The 27,686-nt window shown below is 54.9% G+C and overlaps 2 protein-coding genes across 7 annotated transcripts in view; one reads left to right on the plus strand and one right to left on the minus strand.

Moving 5' to 3' along the window:
* Positions 1-1,768: 1,768 nt before the first annotated feature.
* Positions 1,769-27,470, minus strand: RANGAP1 (Ran GTPase activating protein 1). Of its 4 annotated transcripts, none has more exons than XM_015241655.3 (16): positions 27,175-27,470; positions 23,884-24,033; positions 19,682-19,809; positions 16,695-16,754; positions 15,764-15,943; positions 13,508-13,642; positions 11,037-11,195; positions 9,966-10,079; positions 9,430-9,529; positions 9,260-9,344; positions 7,887-8,076; positions 6,456-6,575; positions 4,784-4,886; positions 3,554-3,642; positions 3,200-3,321; positions 1,769-2,119 (listed from the first exon to the last, which is right to left on the minus strand). In XM_015241655.3, exons 2-16 carry the CDS (start codon positions 23,993-23,995, stop codon positions 2,050-2,052), a joined length of 1,767 nt encoding a protein of 588 aa, XP_015097141.2. In that variant the 5' UTR covers positions 23,996-24,033; positions 27,175-27,470; the 3' UTR covers positions 1,769-2,049. The 4 variants fall into 4 exon arrangements, with proteins under 4 accessions (XP_015097141.2, XP_072829696.1, XP_072829697.1 ...); XM_072973595.1 differs by lacking the exon at positions 27,175-27,470 and adding an exon at positions 24,420-24,604; XM_072973596.1 differs by lacking the exons at positions 6,456-6,575; positions 27,175-27,470 and adding an exon at positions 24,420-24,607.
* Positions 24,693-27,686, plus strand: part of ZC3H7B (zinc finger CCCH-type containing 7B) — a 57,819-nt gene continuing 54,825 nt past the window's right edge. Inside the window, exons 1-2 of one of the 3 annotated variants that reach the window (XM_072973592.1) lie at positions 24,752-24,777; positions 25,609-25,750. The gene's annotated coding sequence lies outside the window, so the exon portion shown is untranslated. Of the gene's footprint in view, positions 24,778-25,608; positions 25,751-27,686 lie in introns of all 3 variants that reach the window. The other 2 variants (XM_015241656.3, XM_072973593.1) reach the window with 2 other exon arrangements.

The following is a 27,686-nucleotide window of genomic DNA, read 5'->3' on the forward strand; positions in this document are numbered from 1 at the left end:
TCCTTGGGGGTGTTTGAGTCGGGCGGGGGGAGTCCCAAAGGCTGCTCTCAGTAAGCAGCAAGTAGAGGCCCCCAGGCCCTTCCCTGCACCTGGAGCTGGTCTGAAGGACTGAGCAGGAGAGGGGTAGGCAGAAGCCTCACTCCAGGACCAACAGGATCCTCCTCAGTGTGTGGGCTGGAGGCGTGTTGGTTAATTAATCGAGATCTGTGGTTCTCCTCTCAGTATGAGCTGAAGCTTGGACACGCAGGAGCGAGGAAGGTACAAAGGCCAGCCTGGGTGGCCTGGAGGGAAGGAACACCCGGGCCAGAGAACCTCGGACAGGTCCCCATTCAGTTCCGAGCCGGTTTCTCCATCTGTCAAATACCACATGTGAAGTCTTATTTGAACTCGACTCAGCTCTTACACCTCTTAACTCTTGAGAAGGCTTCTCTGACCCTACTGCCCACCATCTGGGCCACAGTTGTTGGCCTCCTGTATCAGACTGGGAGCTCCCCAAAGGCTGCACTCGTGGCCCCAGAGCTCAAAACAGGGCCTGGCATGAAGTTGGGGGTCTTGGAGTTGGACCTCCACCTGCCTCCTGCATAGCACCTGGATATGGGGCGGAGGGGAGGAGAGCAAGGCGCGGGCATCACTTCTGCCACCTGGCTGAGAAAGATGCTGCCTGAGTGGTCCACAGCCAGTAAGACACCCAGCCCCCTAAGAAACCTCAGAGGGACCTCTTCATTCCTGCACCTGCTATCTAGGGTAGGCGGCAAAGAGTCTGCCAGGCTGTCCTCACACCATTGTGGCAACAGGAGGGACCCCAAGGGAGGCCCTGCACCCTCCCGGACGGACCCCTGTAAGTTGCCACCCCTTCCAGGCACCCCCCCACCCAGCTGTCAGAGCCGAGCTGGCAGGCCTGCGACAGAGGAAGTGTCGGGCTGCCCCAGGTGATGACACAAGGTTGGGACAGCAGCTTCTCTGCAAGATGGACCATCTCTTACAAACGAAGACAGGGTCACAGTGCCCACACGGAGGGGGGACTACAGGTACTAAGGCCTTGAGAATGGCTTGCTTTAGGCAAAAAGTTACTCAGTCTCCACTGTTGCTACACGTGACTTTATTTGTGAAGCCTTGGGCACAGCCCAGACACATAAAGAGCACAAGGGGAAAGCAGAGGGTGTCACGGGGCATCTCCAGTGCAGCCCTGCCCCGCCCTGCCCCAGGTCCCTAGGGGTGCCCGAAATGCAGCTCGGGCATCTGTGGGCCCTGCCTCTGCCCCCTGGGCTAGAGAACAGGTTTGGGCCTGCCCAGATGCCCCTCCAGCTTGGCCCCCAGGCAGGTCACAAACATCTTAGCAGCCAGGGAGGGCCCACCGGGTGTGGAGCCAGCACCATCCAGGCAACTCCAGCTCCTAGACCCTAGTGTCTGCCCCCTGGCTTCTCCTCCTGTCCACAGTGTGGGTGCCAGGGTCCTGCCCTCTGCTGACCACCCCACAACCCCACCCACTGCAGTCTCTGCCCCTCAGGCTGAGGGGTCAGCACAGCAGGGATGGACGGTAGGGCAGTGGTGGCTGCAGGACCAGGGCTTGGTGACAGGAAGCAGAGGCAGCCATAGAGTGAGCAGCCCCAGGCAGGGCATGAGTACACCCAGCCACAGCGTGGGGTGGGAGCGGGTGGGACAGCGCAGACAGCAACTCCCCAGCTTTGGTACAGCCCCAGAGAGTAAAGATGACAGGGTGGGTGGGGACAGCCGTCAGGGCCTGGAGCCTGCACGCAGATCAGCGGAGTGTCCTCAGATGGTGGTGAGTTTAATGGCAGAGCAGCCTGCAGCCCTTCCACCTGGGGGCCGGCTCCCCTCCAGCAGGACCAAGGCCAGTCCAGCAGGGAGACATTAAAAACTCAAACCCTGACAAGAAGCACACATCCGCACACACGCCACGCCAACACACGTACTCAGAAGACACGACACACGACAGAGATCCCCGTGCTTCTGGCCAGAGTCCTCCATTTGAGTCTCTTCCCAAGTCACTGGTCCAGGCCGAGGGATGGGGAGAGGCCCACCTTGCATCTAGACTTTGTACAGCGTCTGCAGTAGATTGTGGCGGGCAAAGGAGCAGGATTCCAGAGCGCCGTTGGGCCTGTGGGGAAAGAAGGGTAAGCAGGCGGGGTGGGGACACTCCCAACAGCATGACCTAAGGCCCAGGGACTGAGACAGCATCTCCTGTGGTGGGAACAGGTGTGGGGAGAGTGCACCTCGCTGGGGGAGAGGCGAGGCTGCAGTCAGCCTTGCTTTCCACAAGGGCCGGTCCAGCTGCAGTGGGAGGAGGTTTGGGTGCGGGGAGCGTGATGGAGAGTCCACCCTGACTGAGGAGGCAGTGCTGTGCAGACGGAACTCAGACACTGGTGGCAAAGAGGCCAGGGCACCAACTGGGTCCGGGAGGCCGGCGTGTGTTCCTCACCCCCCACCCCATCTAGGTTGCCCCGCCACTTACTAACATGCTGTAAGCACCCTGATTGATGGCCTGGACCCCACCTATGTTACCTGTCCCCCGAGGCCCTTCCCCAGCCCCGCCCCCCGCCCCCTGCTTGGATTCACCAGAAGTGTGGCTGGTCAGAGCCCTCAGAGACAACCTCACCCCCACCCCTGGGTTGGGCAAATGCAGAGACTGAGGACTGGGGAAGGCCACACAGGGCCTCAGTGAGGACGGGGACAAGCCGACCAACCCATCCCTGCTGGCCCTGGGCCCTGTGGTCTGGAGGCTCCTTTGTAGTTGACTGTGGCCAGTGCCCCACCGTGGCCAGGACCCTTCAGGATGAGGGCAAGGTTTCTATGTCTCTGGGCAGTGGGCTTCCCCAGGAAAGGGGCTGTGGCTGCAGCAGGCCAGTGTGAGCAGGCCCCTTCGGCCAAGGCTGCTGAGGGAACGGACACAGAACTGCTCCCAAGCACGGGACAGGGATCGGTAGCAGGACTGTGGCAAATTCCTTATCTGACCCAGTGCTTACTCCCTCATCTGGAAAATGGGGGCCACCGCACGTCCTCTGTCTCTCTCTTTCAAGGAAAGACTGTCCCTGAGCCCTGCATCCTCACAGGGGTGGTGACTCAAACACAGATGCCAAGAGCCCAGGAGGCGTGTGGGCCTCTGACACACCCCAGTGATCCGGCCAGGAAGCCTCAGCTGACCAGCACTGGCCACATGAGCTGACGAGGGCACACTCACTTGGTCATGAACGCTAGCAGCAGGGGTGCAAGGGCCTTGGGGAAGTAGTCCTGCTGCACCATGTGATTCAGTGCCATCAGAGGGCCGTACAGGTTGGCAATGGCCTTGACCTTGTCTTCACTCTGCAAGGGAAACACAGCAAGAGGCAGGGTGAGCTTCCAGGTCACCTGGCGGACCCCAAGTCTCATCCAGCCCCTGCTGAGAAAGCCCCACGGGCAAGGTCAAGCTGAATCCTGTCATGAAGGCCGAGGCTACTTAAGCAGACCCAGGCCCCACCGGATGGGTGGGTGTGGCCGGAGCAGCCTGGGGCGTGCTCCCTCCCTCTCCCTGGGCCTGCGCTCCCTACGGCCGCACCTTGAGCAGACCCATGTGGATGAGGAGCCGGGTGAGGAAGGTGTTGGAGTTGAAGGAGGATGAGCTGAAGGCCTTCTTCATCAAAGCATCTGCAAGGCAGAAGCAGCAGAGTCCTAAGGGCATGCAGCCCTTAGGACTAAGAGCACACAGGCTGGGTCCCGTCTTCTTCACTAATCAGGAGGTGAACCCAGGGGTGGGACGTGGACACAGGTACCAGACTCAGGGAACAGCTAGCACCAGGGGAAGGGCTCGACCTGCTGACTGTGACACCCTGACCCTTCCCTGTCCTGGCCTCACAAGTAGAACAGGCTTGGGGACCTTGCACAGCTGGGGCAGAGATGAAGTGAGGCAGCTTGCCCTGGGGGAGGTCTCAGCCATTCTGTGGAGGTGAGGGGGGCAGTCAATGAAGAAGAGGGCAGAGGAGGGGCCACGGGCCCGCAGGGAAACAGAATTCAGGTAACGTGTTCCCACAAAAGCCCAGGGATTGGGCTCTCAGGGAGCAGACATGGGGACTCCCACCGGGCCCTCAGCCACCTACCCAGCCTCGTCTCCCACTGACTTCCCACCTCAATGCCACCCAAAGCACACCGATCCTGGAGAGGGCACCACGTGTGTTCCCACTCCCTTCTGCCCTTTCCCATGTGCCGTGTCCCTCACCTGCAGGGCCTCGCCTCCGCTCTCTGCCTGGCCCAACCAGGCCACACTCGGAGGCTCAAACATAAACAAGGTGAAAGGTGACAGGTGCTCGTAATGGAACTGAGAGAACAGGGTGGTAAGAGAAAGTCTTGACAGGACTAGAGATCCTGGGAAGCCTTGTGGAAGATATAGGGAGAGCAGGCATCCTCCGTGCAGGGTGGAGGGGACCGTGTATGCAGAGGCTCAGAGGTGGGGACAAGGCTCAGCTCTCATAAACCCTCCTGAGAGGCCCGCCCCCACGAGGGCCTCGTGGCTGGGACTATCTGACCTTCCTGCAGTGGACGTTGCCCGGCCCAGGTTCTAACGTATTGACCTGTATGGCTTTGGGAAAGGCCTCAGTTTCCCCATCTGCAAAAAAGTGAGAGGAGCGCTCTGGCCTGCTCTGGGGCAAGAAGCCAACAGAAGAGCAGGTGGGAGGAGAGCAGCTCTGACACGAGCTGCGGGGCAGACGGGTTCCAGGAACTATGTCATCTGAGCCCTGGAGCAGCAAAGGGGCAGGAGCTAGCCCAGCCGAGCCCCACCCAAACATGTTACCTACTGCATCCTGCACTGCCGTCCTCACTGTGGCTTCGTCCTTGAACACAGAGGACACCTTCAGGAAGGCGGAGACCACCACCTCCGGGTCGGACGTGTCAGTCTGAGGACACAGGAGACAATGGCTGGTCACCAGGGGCCAGAGCCCAGGGCCTTGGCACACAGTGGAGACATGCCTTCTGGCTAGAAGAGGCCTTGGCAAGATGTGGGCTTCTGGTGGGCAAAGACAGGTCCTGCCTGGCCCCATGCTGTGCCCTCAGAGCCCAGTGTTGGCCCGGCTACTGAGGCCAAGCTGCACACATACAGTGAGAGACGACGCCTTAAAAGTCACTATCCCTGTGACCCACTGATCCTTCCTGCAATCTAACCTGATGAAATAACCCAGATGGCAGACAATATCCACATGCAAGAAAACTTTTCACTGACAACAGAGAAAAGTGGAAATAATGTGAACCCACAGAAACAGTGGATTGTGATGTGCTACATCCACTCACTGAGAAAGGGCATCAGAGGAGCTCTACTGATGCAGGAAATGATGAGTGGCGCTAAGTGAAAAGGTGGCCCACACAAAGGTTTGTAGCATATAATCTCAAATAAATACAAAAGGAAAATAAAAAAGCCAAAATATCAAGCCAGCCCTGAGAGCGGCCCCTTTTATTTCTCTATACAGACACACCTCGCAGACGCTGAAGGTTTGGCCCCAGACCACTGCAATAAAGCAAGTCACGTGAAGGTTCTTGTTTCCCAGTGCACGTGAAAGTTATGATTACTTATACTGTAGCCTATTAAGTGTGCAACAGCATCGTGTCTAGAAAATCCACATACATACCTTAATTAAAAAACACTTTATTATTAAAAAATGCCAACCATCATCTGAGCCTTCAGCAAGTCATAATCTTTTGGTTGGTGGAAGGTTTGAAATGCTGTGGGAATTACCAAAATGTGAGAGAGACCCGAAGTGAGCAAATGCTGCTGGAACAATGGCACCCACCGACTTGTTCGACACAGGGGTTGCCACAAACCTCCAATTTGTAAAAAAAAATGCAGTCACTACAAAGCACGATAAAACAAGGTGTGCCTGCATCTATCATTTAACCTCTCTGAGCTCCAGCTTTCCTCATCTGTAAAACAGAATAAAAGGGTCTACATTCCAGGTTGCCAAGAAGGATACATGAAACTATGCCCAGTGCCCAGAGCAGCAGTGGGCAAACAAGAGGAGCCCCACGATCCTCTCAGGATGATGGATGAACAACCCAACCAACCAACCACTGAGGCTCGAGCGTGGACACAAGCAGCACGGGACTTGCACAGGGGTTCTGGGCAGGACAGCCGGTCTAGAAGCCACTGGTCCTACAGAACGTGCGGAGGGAAGCCCGGGAGTGTGTGAGCACACAGGGGCGTCCTGGGAAAACTCCCTAGTCCCAGCTGTCAGACGTGCCTCAGGCCTGCCCCTTCTCGCAGCCCGAGAGCCTGTTGGCAGTCTAACCACTGGAGGTGACAGATGTACTGGTCACGCTCATTTACATGTGTATGTATGAAAAAACCCAACACGTGGCAGCCTCCACGCCCCACGCTGACGGTGCCCCTCCCAATCCCGTGCTCTGCTTGAACCTTTCTCCGGCAGCTCCTGGAGCCAAGGCCCATGCAGGCCCGGCGTCGGAAGCGCGGTTACCTGCTGGGCTAGGAGCACGGAGCTCTTGGGTCCAAGGCGCAGCAGCTTCTCCGAAGAGGGGAAAGCCAGAAAGGTGGAGACGTCAGCGGGAGGCGGGGAGGACAGGACGGGAGCGGGTTCCTAGGGACGGGTGGCACAGGTGCTCTGTAGAGGTCCGAATCCGGACTCCTCTCCCAGAACGCACGCCCCTCACTCCAGCCAGTCCCGGCTCAGAGCCCACAAATCCTCCAAGCTCCCCATGGGGCGGGGCCCACGGATGCTCAGAGCCCACAACTCCCCCAAGCACCCCCAGGGACGGGGCCCGCAGATGCAGCCGCCTCTAGGGCGGGCCAAGCCACCTCCCTTGGACTTCAAGGACTTCAAGAGCTGGGTGCGGCCAAGCCGATCCTCACCATGACATGCGATGCTCCAGAAATGACTCTGGGGCCTAAGTGGACCCCACTGGGAACTGGAGTCTCATCGGACAAGTACTGCTGGCAAGCGCCAGAGTGGCCCGGAGAACTAAGGACATGCAGCCATTTACTGAACGGCTTCCATAAAACTGGACAAGCTAAACTCAATGTAGTGCTGGGGTCCGGGTCCAACCCAGAGTTCTCCAGAAGCTTTATTTGGGAACCTATGAGGGAACAGATATGGCAGCCCAGACTCTACCTGCCTCCCAGTCAGGAAAGGGACCCCAAGTGTCCAAGCTGGGTCACCAACCCAGCCCAGTCTCCGGAATGGGGCCATCCCTACAGGTCGCCAAGATGGGTAGGAAAAAATAACTTCTGTTCAAGATTACATTTTATCCTATCTTTAAAGAAAAACTTATATACGTTTCGACCCCCAGAATGGTTGAAAATCCACCTTTAACTTGATAGTCGGTCCTCTATCTGTGGTTCCGTACCCGCAGTTTCACCCAACTGCAGATCACATAGCACTGCAGTATGTATTTACTGAAAAAATCCACATAGTGGACCTGCAGTATTAAAATTCATGTTGTTCAAGAGTCGGCTGTACAGCGGGGAGGGTACAGCTCACTGGTAGAGTGCATGCTTAGCACGCATGGGGTCCTGGGTTCAATCTCCAGTACCTCCATTCAAAATCAACCAACCAACCAACCTGCTCACCCCCTACAAAAACAAAATGTGAACTAAATTTCATTATTTAAAAATAAAAGAGTAAAAGTTTTTTTTATCAAAAAAGAGTCAACTGTACATAACGTAGCAGCATTACATATTATGTTACAATTTACAAATGTGTAAACACATCTATACCGAGGTAAACGTAAGAAAATTTAACTACGTTGGGATGACTTTCTCCTTCCCACAGGAGTGTCCAATCAAAACTAGTCTGCAGCCACTGTGCCTAAGTGGCTTCCACACCCACCACTCCCATGAAGATGTCTCAACATCAGGAGACCAGGGCTCTGATCTGCAAACATGGACTCACCCCACTGTCAGGATCCAGAATCTTCCTTGATGGTGTGGTTGGCTCCTCTCCTTGCTCTCCCTTCTGTGGCTCTTCCTCCTCCTCCTCTTCCTCCTCCTCATCCTCCTCTTCGTCTTCTTCCTCCTCTTCCTCCTCCTCTTCTCCTTCCTCCTCTTCATCCTCGTCCTCGTCATCCTCACCCTCATCATCACTGCAGACGACAGCTGGCTAAAGCAGACCCTCTCTGCCTGGTGGCCCAGCTGGGACCGAGAACCCACAGACCCCAGCTGGGCGGGAGCCTGCGGGGGGCAAGGGAAGCAGCTGCTCCCAGGGTGGGGATGCATGGGGTCACCAAGGAGCCATCACTCACTTCTCATCACCCGGGAAGCCCACGCTGTGGACAAGGAAGAGCTAGATTTCATCCCTGTCCCAGAGGAACCCACAATCCCACTGGGGAGACAGAAAAAAGGAAGAAAACTGTGTGTCACAGCTGGGGCCCAGGGCTCGGCAGGAATACTGCCCAGGCTGAGACGCTCAGGACTGTGCCACCCACACCTTGCTGACCACAGGAAGCTATGGTTAAGGGTGAGAGACTTCCCTGCCTTGAGGAAGGCGGTTCCATTCCTCCTGGACTGGGGGCCCTCTGAGCCCCTCTCTAAGTCCCTAGTTCCTAGCAGCACACAGGGACCAGGCCTGGGGGGACAGGGCTGAGGACTCAACAGTGAATGAAGCCAACCTGAGATGAGAGGCAGATGGGGACAGGTGCCGATGGCCCAAACCAACTCCCATCCAGACGGAGGAGGCAGCCCCCTGCCATCCCACTCTCCACCTCCTGGAACCCAGGAAGCCCCGCTCTCTGGCGTCATCCCCTCCTTTTCGCGGTCAGCCTCTAAGGCTGGTTCCAAGAACAATCCAGAGCCCGCCCCCATCGCTACCCTGGCCTCGCTGCTGCTGCCCCACCTTATCCATTCACGGCAAATCAAAGATCGTCACTGAGGGGAGGGGACAGCTCAGCGGTAGAGTGTGTGCTTAGCATCCACGAGGTCCTGGGTTCAATCCCCAGTACCTCCATTAAAAAAATAAGTAAATAAAAGCCTAATTACCACCCCTCCCAAAAAAGGCAGTCAGTGACCTCCCGAACTCACCCACCCCTAAAGGTGACTGTTCTCAGCACCTGATTTGTCCCTTCGCTTAATGTGTAACTTAATTATTCCACATCATTCCTTGATCCGTGGTCCCACTTCAATGAGGTCCCATGAGTCAGAGACCTTGACTGTCTTACTCTTGCATCCCTGATGTCTAGCCAGTGCCTGACACATGAGAAGGGCCTCAACCAATGGTTTCTGAACGAATAAAGGTAGAAACAAGCGAGCCACTGACCCAGAGTCCCCTACCTGAGGGACGCCAGCACCCTGGCCATGCTGAAGCCATCCAGCACTTCCTGGAGCTGCTCACAGCCCTCCTCTCCCAGGGTGTTGCCTGCTCGCAGGGGAGGGAACGGAGGGTCAGGAGGGGGGCCAGGGCCCACTGGGCAGGTCTGTGCCAAGGCCACCACCCCTATTACCATTGAGGTCCAGTTTCTCCAGCTCGGCCTTGTCCACCATGGCCTCGGCAACAGACAGAGCAGCATCTCTCTTGATTTCACAGAATGACAAGTTCAGCTCCTAAAAAATAAGAGGAAGGGGTAGATAGAGGAAGGCAGAAACATGGACCAGGAAGCCAGCTTCTACTCTGAAGCCTCCGTCTCCCCGACGTGGGTGTAAGGCAGGCACTGTCCTCCAGCCGGGCGGACTAACACCCACAACAGCAGTCAGGATGGTCACCCGATGACGGGCCAGGTACTGAATAGGTGTACTCAGTCTGTCCTATAATGGCTCACATCACTCCCCTCCTCCTCTTTTAAAAATGAAAAAACTGCAGCTCAGAGAAATGATGAGACTTGCAGTCACAGAGGGAGGATGTAGAAGTGGGCTAGGAACCCAGGTCCATCTGCCTTTACAGACCAGGTGGACAAGGTACTGCCGCCTTCCCCTACGGTGGTAACCCCGAGTCTGGGGGAGCCTGGAGCCTCGAGGGAGGACGCAGGCGGCCGGCTGGCACCTTCAGCTTCGGCAGGCCGCCACGGACAGCATCTGCAATGGCCACGGCGCCCTTGGAGCGAACAAGGCAGTCCCCGAAGTTGATCACCTCCACCTGCCGCAAGGTCTTCAGCGTCTGCGAGGAGGAAGTGAGGACCAGGGTCAGGGCCCTTCTCCAGCCAGTGCCACACCCCATACTGGTCACCACACCGTTCTCTTCCGTATCCAGTCTGGCTACTTCATCAGCTCTTCTCATCACCTCTGGGTTGGCCTCTGGCTAAACCCCCCTTGATGGCTCCCTATTACTTACAGGAGCAAGTCCCAAGGAGTCAGCCAGGCCACAAGGCCTCGCCTCCCCCTCAGCATCTCCTCCAGCCCTCACGCACACCTTGAACTCTGGCCATTTCAAACCAAGACCAAGCAGGGCTCCCTCCCATGCCTGGGCCTCCCACATGCTGCTTACACCTCTGCCCGAAACACCCCTCCACCCGCCTTGTCCAAAGTTCACTTGTCCTGCAGAACTTGGCCAAATGTGACTCCTTCCAGAAAGCCTGCCTGAGTCTGATCTGCACTTCTCTGCTTACACCCCATAGCAGCCTTCTGGGGGTCACAGAGCCCTGCGAGGGTGATAGGCACTGTGGAGCCCTCCCATCTGGAGACCCCGACACCGAGCCAGCCACCGTGCTCCCCGCTCTGCGCTGCCACTGATGAGCCACTTCCTCCCCTCCTTGAACCTGGGCTCCTGAAGGCAGAGTCTCTGACTCCACTCTGTGTGGCCCACACTCAGCACAGGGAGCTGGGCTGGGGCTCAACAAACAGCTGATGGAAGAATCAATGAAGAAAATAGCCAGGCTGCAGCAGCAGCCTCCACGGAACCTGAGAAAAAACCAGCACCAAAAGCTGGGGCTGCACGGAGGCAGCTCAGACACGCAGAGCTGCCCAAGAACGGCACGGGGAGCTCGTGACACACGGTCCATTTTGGATGTGTTCACATGGTTAAGCTCACGGGGACACACCAGGTGGGTGGGGAAGGGGACAGAGCAGCCAGACCCCATCTGCTGGGGCCTGATCTGGCCCCGCGGCCCTGCCTCACCTTGGCCATGGCCACAGCGCCCTTCTCAGTGAAGGTGTTGTCATTCAGGTTGATGACCCGCAGCAGGGGGTTGATGGTGAAAGCCTGGGCCAGGGCAGTGACACCAGGGTGATTGATCCCATTCTGTGGCATGTGGACCTCCTCCAGAGTCCCGATGATCTGTGAGGGGTAGGAGGGAGAGAGGTGGGCCCTGAGGCCAGGGCCAGGCCCAGTGCCAGTGACATCCTCAGGCAGGAGGGGAGGGGCTGGTCTGTGAATGTTTTAGGCACAGGTGTCAGAGCACGCTTTTAGGAACAACTGCATCTGATCCTCTCCACAACCTCATAAGGAAGACCTACCCAGGATTAGTATCACCACCAGGTGGAGAAGACTAGGGATCAGAGACGGTAAGTAACTTGCCCGGTGTTTACACGGCTCTGAACACAGGTTTCTTAGTCTGGTACCGTCTGCGCTATGGGGACCCTGAGCTCTGGCCTGACAGTCAGCCATGGCTCTGCTACACACGATGCAGCTCCACGTGGCCTTTCTTTCTTGGGGCCCTCCCGCCTTTTTACACAGTATGACTGGCATCCCCTGTGCCACGTCCTTTTGTTGGGGTGAGGAAGGTCTAGCTAGCCCTTTCTCACCCAGGCCTTTTGACACTAACTTCTCTCTGCCTGGAATACTCTGTCTCCTTATTTCGTTGGTATTTTCTTGATAGGATGATTCCCAATGTATTTGACAGCTCTCATTTTGGATGCCTCCGCCCTCAGGAAGGCTTCCTGGATTCCCCACCAGACACAATCCAGCACTCTTCCTCTCTGCTCTCAGGGCACCTCATCCTTCTTCTATCATGGTGTCCATCACCCTGCAGTATCAAAGCCACCTTCCTGTCTGCACTCCATCAGCCCCTGAGATCTTGAGATGCCTAAGACCCAACCTCCACTGCTACCCGGGACTGAGGACGGGCCTGGCGTAACTCTGCACCTGGGCGCCTTTTGTTGTCCTGAATGCCCAGCATAGCACGGAGGGTTCACAAATACAGGTGGGCCAACTGAGGCACATTTCAAGTCAGGGCGTCTTAGTATTTTCTGTGCTATGGACCCATCAGGCAATCTGGTAAAGCCCCTGGACTCCCCACTCAGGATGTTTTTAAATTTTAAGCTAAATTATATAGGATAACAAAAGAAGCCAATTATTGGAAGACAATTACTGAAATATTTAGAAAACTGCCCAAATGTGTGCTGTGGTACCATATGTATTTCTTGAGCCAGTAAGTAACAAGAGCTGGGTTTACCATTAAGTACCCTTAACGTACAAGAAACAAATATTTCCATATACCCGTAACGACTATTATTTGACTTGAAAGCATCTGTGATATCTCCTAGTAACAAAGTCATAGGAGTTTCTAAAGCTGCAGAGGTTTGCTGTCTGCATTCACAACAGAAGGCGTTACTGTACCGTAGCTGTTAGTGATGACAATTGTGCAGTTACCCCCAGCCATGTTCAAAGACTCCCTGAATTCTATCCACAGACCGGGGGGCCCCTCAGACCCAAGCCAAGCCCCCCTTCCAAGAGCACGGAGCACGTCTGCTGAAGGCCCAGCACAACCATGACGTACCCCTGCTCCCAGCACATGGAGGGCAGCAGCCGGGCAAGGGGTGCAGAAGGGGCATGATCTTTAACATTGCCAGGTCTGCAAGGTACCCAGGCTCCTCCAGCCCCACAGGAGGCGGCAGGAGCCCCCTCACTGCCAGGCATCCAGTAAGACACCAGGCCCTTCTCCCCTGCAACGTCCACTGGCTTGAGGCAGGTGACCTTCGGCAGGTGGGGCATCTGAAATGGCAGGACCGTGGGGGATGCTGCTCTGGCCTGAGTATGGTTACTGCTGTTAGAATAGTTTGCTGGAGAAAATGTTTAAATTAAGAGAAGAGGGAGACTCCAAAGTTCCTAGCCCCATGGGGCAAGTGTGGCTCTCTCACCACCAGAGACTCAGCAGTGTCCTGGGGGCGGGACGCAGGGCAGCTGCGAGGAAAAGGGGCAGCAGAAAGAAGAGTAAGGGACATGGACATGCTTCACTGCGGCCACAGCTCCAACCCTCCTCCCCATCTCAAGGGCAAGTCTGCCGGCTCCACTTCCACACCCCACCTGCTGGAGCCAGAGATGGCCACCCTGAGCCAGACCAACACGGGCCAGGCTGTGGTCAGCACTCACACGGCTTGGGCACCACCACTCCAGCTTCTGAGCCTGCAGATGACACTCACACAGTGCTGCCAATTCACCCGGGGCGCTACATCATGCAACCTTTCAGACATGCATGACAGGAGTTCTGGCCTGCTCTAGGGTAAGCCAGCAGCTCAGAGAAGGCAGGCTATCGGTCCCAGGTCTCTCAGCTAAGTTCTAGAGCTAGGACACACACCCAGGGCCTCCGCCTGCTGCTGACCTTAGCCCACCTCAGGGCATGATGGGGCAGGTGGGCAGAAACCACTCACCCCAAAAGCTTCTGCTAAGGCTGTAGCTCCATCATTTTCCAGACGGTTTCTGCCAGCCACGAAGACCTTCAGGGCCAGCGGCTTGCCCTGGACACTGGATTTCCGATGACACTCAGTCAGAGCTGCTGCCAGGATCTGGGGGGAGAGGCAAGGGGCTCAGGCCATATGCAGGAGGCCCTGGTCGTCAACACGCTGTGCCACCTGCTGGTGGTGGACAAGGAGACAAAGGGCTGCACAAAAGCACAGCGGTCACACCTCATACAGCATTGCACAGATACAAGAGCTCTGACATCCACCACTCCATTTGTGGGTCCCCTCCCCCTGCGGTGTTGAGCCCTATGCTAAGAGACGGGGAGCCCAAACCCAGGAGCAAGAGACACCAACACTGAGCAGCCACTTCAAGACTGGTCCTGGGGAAGGGGCTTCACAGTCAGCTCACTTTGCTGTCAGAAGCCCTCTGTCGGGTGGGGATCATGACGATTCCCACTTTCCAGCTGAAGAAACTCAGACTCAGAGAGTGACAGAAACTTTCCCACAGAAGCTAAGCAAGTGTTAGACTCTGGACAGAACACAAATCTTCTGGCACCTCCTCCACACCCCCCACACCCGAGGGTGGCTGGCGGCGACCACAGGCCCGCCGCACCCATCCAGCACACGCCTGTGCTCAGACAAGCCACACTGCGGGGTCTCAGCTACTGGGGGACAAACCTAAAACTTGGTTTGCCCTGACACTGAGGTGGTGCCAGGAGGTAGCCTCTATCCCAGGGACACCGACAGAGCAAGAGTTCAAAAATATCAGTCAGTTGGCGGGCTGGAATTTGAGAGACCAAGGTAAATGAGACGTAAAAGGTTCCCAGGAAGTGCAGCAGGAGAGAAGGAAGATTACAGAGCGCTACCAGGTCCTGAGCACGCTCAGCAAAGGTACTTTCTTCCCTTCCCGTTTGCCTGGGAGGCAGGTGGCACTGGTCTTCTCTACGAACATGGAAGCTGAGGCTCAGAGAGGTACGCCAATCGGCCAAGGTCCCAGAGCAAAGACACGGCAGAGCTACCAGGTCAGCTGACTGCACACAGCTCTGTCCTTGGGGAACATGGGGACACCACCAGCCTGGCTCCGATACGGCAGAGACCACGGACTTCTGCTGTAGGCCAGCCTCTGAGGAACCTTTGCAGAGGCGGCTCTCCCAGCACAGCCCACTCTAGGTTGGGCTGATGCAAACATTCTTAGATCCTAACACATCCAGCTTCTTGCCCCACGAGACTGGAGGAAGGCTGGCTGAGACAGGCACAGGGGCGCACCCCTGCTCTCCCTCCCATGGACGGCTGATGGGACATCTTCAGGGGAGGCCACTCTGGCTCTTCAGCCTGGTCACTGCGAGCATCACACAGGCTCCTCCTGCTGCTCTGACAGAGCCACATGCATGCAGGTTCAAGTCCCACATCAGTCCCACACTGGCTACATCATATGGGGCATTCCACCCAAGATCACTAAGATCAAGTATAGTTGTCTGAAAAAAATGGGGGCAGGCATCACCCACCTTTCAGTATGGGTGAGAGAACTGAGGTAAAGCCTGTAACATATCTTCAAAGAGAAGACATCCCCCTTCGCCGTCAGTTCCTATGTCCCAGCCCTTTGCTCCTTTTGGTCAGAACATGAGGAAGGAGGATGGGAATGCAGACTGGTGCTCAGCCTTTCTAGAATCTGGGCCTAAAGCAGCCAGAATGGACCAAGAAGAGGATAAACAGGGCTGGCCTCCCTCAGCGCCTTTCTGGTCTGACCAGCCTGACTTGCTGGCAGGACGGGGAGGCGCCCTGGGGGAGGCCCTGACCAGGAGCAAAGGTGAGCTGTGCCCGGCCTCTCAGAGTGGCTTCTCTTTCTGGGCTCCCTCCCCCACGTGCACGCGCCAGGCCTCACGTGGCTCTGCCAGCTGTTCTGAGAGCACAGCAGGTCTAGTGCTGCCCAAGCCCTGTGTTTTGCAGAGCCAGCAGGTCAGAGCACAGATGCAACACTGCCTCTGTGTTGCCAGGGCAACACAAGAACTGAGGATGGTTGCTTGGCAACCGCACCCTCACATACTCTATCTCCTCTCCCTACTGGCCACAGGCTGCAGCCTGAGGCCTTCCTCCTTTGAAGAGAAAAACAACAGGCCAACCATCCCAGACAGTGGGTGGCCAAGGGCACATACTTTAGACAGATGCAAATGCAGGGAAGGAGGTGGAGGGACCATGGGGACACGGGGGAGGGGCCGCTGCACCCACCTTGCCGCCGCCGATGCCCATGCCACAGTTGTTGAGCTTGAGCTCGTGCAGGGTGAAGCAGGCAGAGCTCTTGAGCAGGGCCTCGAAGCCTCGCACGCCGTCAGGCCCAAACGCGTTGTCACTTAGGTCCAACTCCACCAGCTGGGCCCCGGCTGTGATGAGTCCCTCTCCTAGTGAGATCTGGGCACAGAGGGGCTCCCATCAGTTTCACAGACACAGGCCAGGCGCTGCTTCTGTGCCAGGCCCTTCCTGCCCTCAGGGGACCCCCAGGCTGGTGGGCAACCGGCAGACACAGACCATTTCAGCAGAGCTGACCACATTACATCGGACTGGAATCCCTGCAGAGGGCTCTTAGGTCAGATGGGGCATGGGGCTTAGTGTATGCGGAGCTGTCGGGGAAAGCTTCCTGCAGGTAGGGAACTTGACCCAAGCCGACCTGAGCCCCAGGAATGGGGAAACGGAAAAGAGAGGCAGAAAGAAGGCACCAATGATGGGAACCAAAGCAGAAACAGTGGTATCGGAGAAACGGAGGGCCACGGCGGGCCATATGCAGAACCAGGTCAGGCGGGAGCAGAATCTCAGGGTGTGGGGAGGGAGGTGCCAGGACAAGAGGGGAAATCACGCAGGAAGCAAGAGCCACGATGCTTGTGGGCGAAACCACTGAGCTCAAGAGTGGACCCTGGGAAGTCTTGGCTGTACTTCCTATCACTGGGCCTCCCAGCCTCACAGGGACCCCGAGTCCTCACTTTCTGGCTCCTCCTGCCTGCTCGTCAGGACAGAGATGCTGTGCTTGCCTGGCTTCCACTTCAGCATCTCAGGCCCCCACAGGGCAATCTCAGCCTCCAGAAAGAAGAGGCTGTGAGAAAAGTCTCAGGAACTACTTAAGGGGTCCCTGCAGCCCAGGGACAGAGCAGAGGCCTCATTCACTCACCAGGGCGGGCGGGATCTCGGACCGCAGCCTCCCTGTGAACATGTCGCTCCAGTGGCATCGCTTTGGAAGGAGGAAGAAAAGAGTTAGCTGAAACCCTTGGAGGCGGCCTTCGGGCAGCCCCTCTTCTCATGTACCTGGACTACTGAGCACTGAAGACTGCTTCATTTGGGCTCTGTCAGCTCTGATTGACGCCGACAGGACCTGGACGCTCCCAAGGACCATGGGGATCAGAAGTGTCCCACCCTCTGGTTCTCAAGAAGGGACATCAGGTTGAGCAGGAGGGGACTGGCCCCGGGTCCCACAGCAAGGCAGTGGCAGGACCAGGACCCAGACGCCTGGCCGGTGCTCCTCCCCAGCACTCGCTTCCCACTGTGTGGGCCTCAGTGACACGTGAAGGGATTTTGGGTGTGACCATCTCTAGAAGGCAGCCTCAGCTTGGGGTTGGTGGGTCTCAGCTGCCTCCCCACTTCTTGCTTATCTGCCTTTTTAACAAAGGGAGCGCAGGCTTTGGGCTCAGAGCCTTTAATGGCAATCGCACCCAACTGGAATTTAAAAACACTCTTTTATTCCCTTTACAGGAAGGGACACCATTTCCCAGTTATACAAAGGATCATGTTTGCTTTTAAGTTACTTCAGTGAGCGGACTTAAAAGAAATAGGTAAATGTCACAAAGGTAGTGGCCACAGGACTGGGTCATGTGTCACTCTGGCCAGCAGAGTTTGGCCTCCAAGCACACAGCCCTGTCCTCTGACCCTGGTCGCTGTGTCCACCCACATATCAACTCTGGCAGCTCTGGCCCTTCCCGGACCAAACCTGGGGATGATGGGACACAGGAAAAGCACTTTCCCTGAAACCCAGTCCTTAAAATGCATGAACTAAATTCAACCTTAAGTACTAGGGAAGTTGGTTTTTGCAGAAGAATCCTCGTATCCTCCAAAAAAGCGAATCACTAACACACCTGGAGACGTGCTAACACACAGGTTTCCTGAGTGAGTTGTGCCTGCACACAGGTGCTCGGGGCCAGAACAGGCAGCCACAGCCCGAGCACCAGAGCCCCTCCCAACAGTGGCATCTCATCTCGAAGCTTCCCAAACCCAACTGTGATGGGCTGAAGGTCAGTATGGGGCTCTGGGACACAAGGCTAGGTTCTAGCTCTGACTTAGCTGACCTCAGGCTGGCCACTCCCTGTCAATGACCTCTGGTATTTTATCTTTGAAACAGGCTTTAAGCCTCAATGATCTCCAAGTCGGCAGCAGAGCAGTCAAGAGGTTGGGCTGATACCCGGGCCCAGCCCACTCCAGAGATGCGACCCTGGGCCACACTCTCCTCATCTGTCAAGACCTTACTTGTGCAGGTGTCACAACAGTGGAGGTGACACCTTATCCCACATCAGTATGTGCCCAGACCAATACTGGTGTCAAGGGCAGCTCTGTCCCTGCCGCTGCCATGGCTCAGGCCCCTTCCTGCACAGAAGCAGGCTTCAGACAGCGAGATGGGGCTATTTAAGGCACAGGTCTGCACAGGGGACAAGACGCATGTGGTCCTCCCACTGGTCAAGCTCTCTCACTACACCAGCCTGCACATGGCTGCTATGTCAACCTCTCTGGTAGGAAAAATTCCCTTCATAAAGTCCAGGCTTGGAGCTGAGTCTAGCACAAGGCCATGTGATGCAACAACTAAGGTGGTGACGCTGGGGTTAGAACCCTGGCCCTTGGACTGCGAAGCTCAACGGCTACAGCCTCCAGGCCCAGGCCATCTCTCCTCCGTTCCTGTCCTTCACAGGTCCCCGGGGAGAGCTGGGTTCTTTCCTAGGAAAGTATCTGGTGCTCAGGAAGGGACAGGCCCTGGGCAGGAGAGCAGGAACAATCACTGCCTCGGCCATCTGTCCACCTGACCTCGATCTTCCCGACCAAACGAACACCAAGGGCCACTGTCACCTAGCTCTGGGCCCTCCCTGGGTGAAGCCACCCCATATCCTCTCACGGCCCCAGCCCCGTTCGCCTTCCCTCTCAGAAAGCACGGTGGGCCACAGAAAGAGCACTGGACTTGGAAGTGTGAAATATGTCCCGGCCACTGACAGCCCCCCTGAGCTTCGGTTCCCTTGACTAACAAAAGGGAGACACAGCTTTATTATTTGAGTCACTGTGAGGTTAAATGTCACATGCAGGAGAGCCTGCACAAGCCCTGCTGTGTCCACACTGAGAGCCATTTCCAGTCTGGAAAGCAGGCCTCTCCCCATCGTGGCTCTTCAGAGGCGTTAACACACACTGGGGGTCCCTCAAAGGGGAGCAGAAACAACATCCTCCTGACACTGTGACCACGTGACACCCCACTTTTCTCACACAGCATCTTGAAGAACTGGTGTTCAGAGGAACCCACCTTGGGACACACCAGAAGAGAGGAATCTTTGCGTCAGCCAAAGAGGGGCACCGCTTGGGTCTAACTTTCAAGAAAGAGCTGCCATTCAGCTGTGAGAAGGGCAGCTAACTGGCTGCCCCCAGCGAGCAGCTTTCCAACCGGCCACAGCATCTGAGCTGAGGTCTGGCTGCTTCTGCCCAACAATAGCCTCTTCTACAGGGTGAGCTCTGCCCTGGAGCTCCCGTGCAGCGGGCTGGGCGTGTCAGGACAGCCTCACAGTCTGAGACTCTGGCCACTGATTCTGCCCCTCTGAGTCCTCATAGGTCCCAGATCCACATCCCTGTCCAGTTCTGCCTTGTCCTCTTCCTCTCACATGTGCTCCCCAATCAAACTTACACCCCTAATACATCTCAGGGTCTGATGCTGGAGGACCAGAAGGGACACATCACACAGGGAGAGGGGCCCCTGGCCAGAGCTGTGTTCTGGGGAGGCCAGAGCGAGAGGAGCTGCTCACAGGGACCACCCACAGGGGTCCGGGAGGGCCTGGACACAGGTGTCGGTTGTGGGGTGAGAGCGGAAGCTTGTCTGCTCGGGGACCAGTCTGCACCTGCTCGGCCTGCAGATCTCACCTTCAATTCTGACTTCTTTTCCAAGGCTTTGGCGATGACCCTGGCTGCTTCCACACCCACCGTGTTGCCCTCCAGACGCAGAGCCTCTAAGCCATCAAATTCTTCAATCTCTTTAATCACGTCTTTGGCTGCCCAGGACCAAAAAACAGAACCTTAAGACTTTTGGAGTCATGAACAGCTGAAGCAGGAGCTGAGGCCCAGCGACCACCCTGTCACTCAACATCAGCGGCCACAGCGCACCCACCGTGTGCGGGCCCTGGCTCGCCAAGGCGCTGCGGGTAGGCTCGCAGTCCGGCAGGGGACCCGGCTACACAGACAAGCCCTTGGTAACGAGTGTTAAAACAAGGCGTGTATGAGAGGCTTGAGAGCTAAGGGAAAAGAGGACCTGGCGGCTCTGGGTGAAGAAGGTGCTCACAGCACCTTGTGGGCAGTGTGCGTGGAGCCTCCCAAGGAGAGCACACCAAGCCAGGCAGGGAAAGGGCACCCAAGTCTGAGGCCAGTAGGCACGAGGGCACGGCGGCACAACGGCACGAATGCTTTCAGGGCTAAATGATGCATGTGTGAAGAGTTCACTTCTGTACTGTCTTATTATGAGAAAAAATTCCAGACAACCTAAATGTCCATCAACAGAGGATAGATTAATACAAACAGTTACGCTAATGTCACTATGAATGGCAACACAGTATTTACTTGAAACATAATTATGTTACAGTGTTAAGTGAAAAATGAGGTTATCCAATGGTGTTTGGTCTGATCCCACTTTTAAAATGTCGTATGCATTCTCAAACAAACACACCAAGGTCCAGAAACCAAATGCTAGAGCAGTTAACTCTAGGCAGTGGGATTCTGGGTGAATATGTGTTTTTCCATCATCTGCTGAATGTATTCTCAGTGCCTCAGATTAGAAGTCAGCTCTTAAAGTACCTGTAATTATGATTCCAATTACTTTAAGAAAAAGAAAAGGAAATCAGCTATGTTTAGGTAAAAAAAAAAAAAAACCACCAAAACTAATGGTAGTTACATCCCTAGGCTGAGTTATAATGAAGACACTTTTTCCCCTTCTTTCAATGCTTCTGTATTCTATAATGAGCATATATTAATTTTGCAATATGAAAAAAGCACACAGGTTACATGAAAGACAAATCTCGTCTGGCTGGCACAGGACGGAGGGGTGACAGGGAAGAGAAGGAAATGAGGATGAGACCCAAAAGGTGAGCGTGACCTTTTCTAGGTTACACGACCACAGAAGGGTTGTCAGAAAGGCTGTGACCTGCAACCTGTATGGGGCTCCCTGAGAAGCTGTCGGCGCTGGGGCCACGCACACCCCTCCTCCCACTCCCCTCGGCCACAGCGCACTTCCTCAGGAACCCTCCCAACCAGGTCAACCTCCACTGCCCAGCTTCCACAGCCTTGATCCCCCACATGTAGCTGCTACAGCTGTACACTCACCTGAATGGTTACTGGACCACTATATAGAGACTTCAGTACCACCTCCCTTACTAGGTCCTGAGTTCCATGAAGAAAGGGATGCTCTTTGCCTCTGCTTACTACCACGTCCCCCAGAGATGACACTCAACATTCTCCACCAAGTCCACCGAGGTAGTCACTGTCAGGTCTAGTTTACAACTAAGCGAGCTGAGACATGGGAAGGGTAAGAGAATGCCTACTAAGGTCACACAGTCGCCAGCATCTACTTCACGACAAGGAAGGCTGGACAGGTATGTGCCCATTTTCTAGAAAGGGAAGCTGAGGTTTCAAGGAATGAAGCCACTCAGCCTGGGAGTTCAGGAAACATGGCAGAGCTGAGCTGCAGACTGGTTTTCCAAAGTGGAACCTATGTGCTGCTCCCCAAAGCCTGGCTTCTGTACACAACCTTGGACTCCATGCAGTGCCCCCGCAGAGAAGCCCCTTGACCCCTCTCCCCACTCCGGAACTGCAACTCCACAGTCCCGGGTGTCCAGGTCTCCTCTGCAGCTGGCACTCAGGACAAGGGCTGGGGTGGCCTCTCGGCCCTCTGGAAGACTTGCTTCAAAAGGGAGCCCCGCTAACATCCAGGAATGGCCGGGTCACCAGGAGAAAGGAGGACTGAACAAGGGAATGTTTAAACAGTCTTTAGAAGCAAGGCGACAGAGATGCCAGGGCCCCAAGGGAAGGCTTAACTTATGGTGTGTGAGTGACACAAGTGCCGAGACCCAAAGATACTGTGCTCGCCTCAAGTTCAGCCTGGAGAGTCACAAGGGCATAGTGAGCTCGGAAGGAAAAGCACTAAAACGGGAAGAGCAGGGACAGGAGGGGGCGGGGTCACAGTTGGGCTGCTCCTCTCACTTGATGGTCCATGCAGGCGGAGTCACACATAACTTAAAAACAGGTGAGGGATGAGCCCCAAGCATCCCTGAATAACCAAGCATCATGAGGCTGGGTGGGTTTTCTCTCTTCAGCCTCTATGGCCTCACACAGTAACCAGTCCCAAGTGTTTATTACTCTGCCTTGTAAGGCAGCAAGGCCTTTCTTTGGTGCTTAAATGGCTCACTGGGAGAGAAAAGGGCCTTGTTCTCATCATCAGCTTCATGGCCTCCCCACCCAGGCCCCTGCTCACTCCCAGGCAAGGTACAGGCCTTTTCTGGGCCCACAATTAGGCCATCAGGCCCCTCAGGACAGCATTCAAGGGTCTCGGCCCCAGGCTCCCAATGAGATCAAGCCCACTCTATGTGTCTCAGCTCCTGGGCCTAACTCATTGGTCCTCCCTGCCTACAGTGTCCTTTTTCCTTCAAGGACAGTTCAAATACTACCTCATCCTTGGAGACGTCTTGGGCCCTCCTCCCCGACCTTACTTCCCAGGGTGCCTGTCTCAAAGCCTGTTTCACCTTCTCCCTCCTTGTTCCTGTTCCAGGTTAGGAGCTCCTCACTGGGGCTGGAAGGGAGGCAGCATGTCCAGTCTGTGCTAGTGAAGTGATTAAATGCATGGATTTTAAGACTAGACAAACCTGAATTTTAATCCCAGCTCCACTACTTATAGCTGTGCCCTTAGGAAAGTCATATTACCTCCCTGTGCCCCAATTTTTTCAATCTGCAAAAATGGGGACGAAAGCTACCTCAAGGGCTTTTGTGAGGATAAGCTGAGATATTCTTTGTATGGCACTTACATACAAGACTGCCTGACACAGTGTTACGAGCAACATTTAATAGATAATTCACATTAACTGAGCTGAGCTGAACGTCTACTGAGAAGCACTGGAACAGGGATTCAGCCGGACCTCTGCTATTTACCAGCTGTATGACCTTGGGTAAGTTACTAAAGCCTCCCAAGTCCTTTTGCCTTATTTATAAAATGGCAACACTTCTACCTCCCTCCCTTAGGGATGACGCAAGGATCAAAAGTGACAGAGCGCAAGGAGGAACTCTCAATTTCAAGGCCGTATAGAGAAGTCAGGAACATGCATCACCACACTCCCAGCAACCCAAGGACTCTAGCCATCTCTGACCCAGTGGAGGGGAGCACAAGCCTGCCTGCACACCATGACAACCAGGCAAGTCCAGACCAGTTTCCCTGGTTGGGCAAGAACTTCAAGAAGCCTTACAAGTACTGTCAGAGGTAACTTTCCTTCCAGATGCCAGGAGATTCGGGGTTGATCAGTGCCGACCATAGCTTGGCCAGAGATGGAAAGACACAGTCTGCATTCTGGTTCCTAGTTTTCTCCAGTACTGATGCCTGTTCACATACAGGAACACCCACCCCTCTTCTAGGGGCATTGATTTGTATAGACTAGACTTCCCAAGAGGGCCTGGGCTGTTGTTTTAATGCAGCTCCCTGGGGGCCTCAGCTCTGGCGAAGGCAACAATTCCCAGACCAGCTCTGGATCATGGGGGTGAAGGTGAGGGTGGATCTGAAGTCAGAAGTCAGGGCTCTAACTTTGGACTGCCTCTAACTGTGGTCCCTCATTGCCTACCATCCCCTCCTAGAGATAAACGGGCCCTTCCCACCTGCCAGGCTGAGCTGTCACCAGCAGGGATGCCCACCAGGTGTTGGTGGGCAATTCATTCACCTTTGAGCCTCACTGTGAAATGGGCCCAATGATCATTCATGGAATCACTAGGACAAATAATTTGACAATGAAGATAAAAGGGCCTGACAACAGGAAGAGCAAGCGCCTACTTGCTTACTCCCCCCCTTCCTCCCTGGGCCAGCCCACACAGGAACTCACCATCTTCCGCAGTGTTGAGTTTGAGGCTCTTGCCCTTGAAACTCAGCTGTCCCCCAGCCACCTGGGTTTTGGCCAGCGTCTCTGCCAGCTTGGCAATGTCTTCTGAGGCCATGTTGGCCACGTTGGTGGGCTCCCCTGGAAATCTGCAAACTGAGGAGGTCAAGGTTCCATTAAGAGAGAGTAGTCTCCTGGGGCCCCCAGGTTGGAGAGGGCAGGATAGGACTTCAGCCATTTCAGCTGCCTGACCCCCACCTCCCCCTGCTAAGGAAATTCCAAGAGCTAAACCACTGGGAGAAAGGAAAAGAGCATGAGGGAAGGAACAGTTCTAAAAATGTGGAAGAGGTAGAAAGAACACAGAAAAATCACATTTCAGTTTCTGAAGAGTTACCATCTCACTACTACAAGTCCTCCTCTGCCCAACTGCCCCAGCTGGGACACCAAGCAAAGCCATGTGAGTCAACCACTTCCTGGGTCCCCAGTGAATGGCAGTCAAGTCCCAGCCCAATGGCTGTGAAGAATTTTCCCAAAGCACACACCTGCCTGATCATCTTGGCTGCTCTCTGTTTGAGGATCCCATTCCTCAAACAGGACAGAGATGGCTACGGGATCCAGGTCATCCATCCCAAGGAATGCCCCACCACCCACGCTGGCATGACTCTGGGGGTAGGGCACAGGGATCAGCCCAATGCACGCCTGGTTTCAATCTTGGCCAGGAGACTGGGCAGCCCATGGTGGCCAGACCTCAGGGGTTCCTAGGAGACCAGAGACCTCTACATCACAACAGCTACCATCACAATAGATCAGGGACAGAGTTGCTGAAAAAAAGAGCTTCCAGCCTGGAGTTGAGCAGACTGGCAGAAAGGATCACTACATCTCCCCAAAGAAGAATGACAGGTAATCAGGGAAGACCAAAGATATTCAGTGCTTTAAGACAGTGATTAAGAAGAAAAATATGGTGAAAAATACAAAAATGAATATATATATATTCATGTATGACTGAATTGTGCTGTACACCAGAAATTGACACAACATTGAAAACTGACTATAACTCAATAAAAACAAAAAGAAGAAAAACAAACTAGAAAAGGGGTAAGGAGGGTTTTTTTTGGCGGGGGGAGCTACAATTTAAAATAGAATGGTTAGAGAAGGTACTATTAAGAAACAAAGATATCAGGGATTGGGCCCTGCAAATATTTGGGGAAAAGTATTCTTTTTTTTTTTAACATTTTTTACTGATTTATAATCATTTTACAATGTTGTGTCAAATTCCAGTGTTCAGCACAATTTTTCAGTCATTCATGGACATATACACACTCATTGTCACATTTTTTTCTCTGTGATTTATCATAACATTTTGTGTATATTTCCCTGTGCTATACAGTGTAATCTTGTTTATCTATTCTACAGTTTTGAAATCCCAGTCTATCCCTTCCCACCCTCTACCCCCCTGGTAACCACAAGTCTGTATTCTCTGTCCATGAGTCTATTTCTGTCCTGTATTTATGCTTTGTTTTTGTTTGTTTGTTTGTTTTTGTTCTTGTTTTTGTTTTTTAGATTCCACATATGAGTGATCTCATATGGTATTTTTCTTTCTCTTTCTGGCTTACTTCACTTAGAATGACATTCTCCAGGAGCATCCATGTTGCTGCAAATGGCATTATGTTGTCGGTTTTTATGGCTGAGTAGTATTCCATTGTATAAATATACCACATCTTCTTTATCCAGTCACCTGTTGATGGACATTTAGGCTGTTTCCATGATTTGGCTATTGTAAATAGTGCTGCTATGAACATTGAAGTGCAGGTGTCATCCTGAAGTAGATTTCCTTCTGGATACAAGCCCAGGAGTGGGATTCCTGGGTCATATGGTAAGTCTATTCCTAGCCTTTTGAGGAATCTCCATACTGTTTTCTACAGTGGCTGCACCAAACTGCATTCCCACCAGCAGTGTAGGAGGGTTCCCCTTTCTCCACAGCCTCTCCAGCATTTGTCATTTTTGGATTTTTGAATGACAGCCATTCTGACTGGTGTGAGGTGATACCTCATTGTAGTTTTGATTTGCATTTCTCTGATAATTAGTGATATTGAACATTTTTTCATGTACTTTTTGATCATTTGTATGTCTTCCTTGGAGAACTGCTTGTTTAGGTGGGGGAAGACTATTCTCGCAAAGGAAACAGCAAATACAAAGGTTCTTATGGAGCAAGAGGAGGGTGGGTATAGGAACTGTAAGGAGGCCAATGGGGCTGCAGCACAGAGAAGAAAGGAGAAAGAGGTAAGAGATGAGAAAAGGAAATTAATGAGAGGCCTAAGTCACCATGGCCATTTTAAGAAATATGGCTTTTACTGAGTGACAAGGAGAGTCACTGGAGGGTTTCTAGCAGAAGAGAGACCATGTGACGTATGTTTTGACAGGATCACTCTATCCGTTGCGTAAGGCAGGGTATCTTCAAGCTGCTCCAAGAATGAGGGGATGAAATTGAATAAAAATTAGCCTGAAACCCTCCCCTCCACCTCTTGAAGTTCTGGAATAGGACAATTTTAGGCTAAAAGTGTGGTGGTGGGGCCTCCAGATGGAACACGAACACCGTACTTCTCAGATGGAGAAGGGTCCATTCTTCAGTCCACTAGGTACACACGTACACACACACACACATCATCCACTATAAAGACTAAGAAACTGGCGCCCAGAGAGGAGAACTGATTCGTCCAAGGTCTGCACAGCGGCAGAGCGAAGACAAACGGTAATTACACATTTTCCTTCTGGGAAGGAGCGCCGCAGATTTTCACAGGTGCACATCCACCGCTCCGGCGAAGCGTGAGCAGTGACTCAAGCCGGTCCCGTGGACTGCGGCCCCAGCCCAGGCCCTTTGCGGGTGTGGTCCTATTGGGAGGCGGCGGCGGGGAAGCGACGCGCGAGTTCGGGCCACAAATGACAGGCGGGCAGCACCGGAGCCCCATCCGGGATCCAGGGCGGACGCGCACCGCCCCCAGATGACACCGACGCTAACAGGAGACGCCACTGCTGGCAGCTGCAGGCTGGGAGGCCCAGGCGGGCCCGATGCCCTCTCTGAGCCTCAGTTTCCCCACTTATGAAAAAAGCCAGCGCCCCCCAGCTCCCCTATTCCCACCGCCTCGGCGATCGGCCGTGGAAGGCACAGGGAGAAGACCGAGGGGCCACGCAGGAAGCGCTCCGGCGAGCCACACCCTCCTCGCTCAGTTCCAGGGCCGCGCCGCCCCCCGCCCCCATCCCAGGCAGATGACAGGGAAAGGAAAGGGACCCCGACCCTACCGTAAACAGGCGGCGCTGCCGCGTGGGGCAACCGGAGCGCGCGTGTCCGCCTAGCGGGGGAGGAACTGATTTAGGGTCCGGGTGAGGTCAGGTCGGGGTCGCCCCTCCGAGTCCAGCAGTCCCGATGCCCAGCCCGCTTGTCCGGCAGCTCTCCGAGCGGTTCTCGCCGCTCGCGCCCCCGACACCACCTGCTCCCCGCACGGCAGCGGATGATGGCGGAGGAGGAGGATTTTGAAAGCCGGCAGTTTCTCTCCCTCGATTTGATTTGTTGGAGGCCCAGGACGGCTTCCTTTTCCCCTGCGCGCGTGGCCTCTCGGGTAAGGTAGTCCAGTTCTGCGCGGGGCGCGGCGGGGCGCAGCAGGACAGCGCCCGCGAACTACCATTCCAGTGACGTACGTCATCCCAGAGCGCCGCCGCTGGTCGCTCTTTGCCCTCCCTTTTCGGCTTCTGGCTCTTTCTCCGGGAGGCCACTGGGAGGTGTTTAGCCGCGAGCGCCCAGGACGACTACAATT

This window comes from Vicugna pacos, chromosome 12, assembly GCF_048564905.1.
Source record: "Vicugna pacos chromosome 12, VicPac4, whole genome shotgun sequence".
Taxonomy (NCBI): Eukaryota; Metazoa; Chordata; class Mammalia; order Artiodactyla; family Camelidae; genus Vicugna; species Vicugna pacos.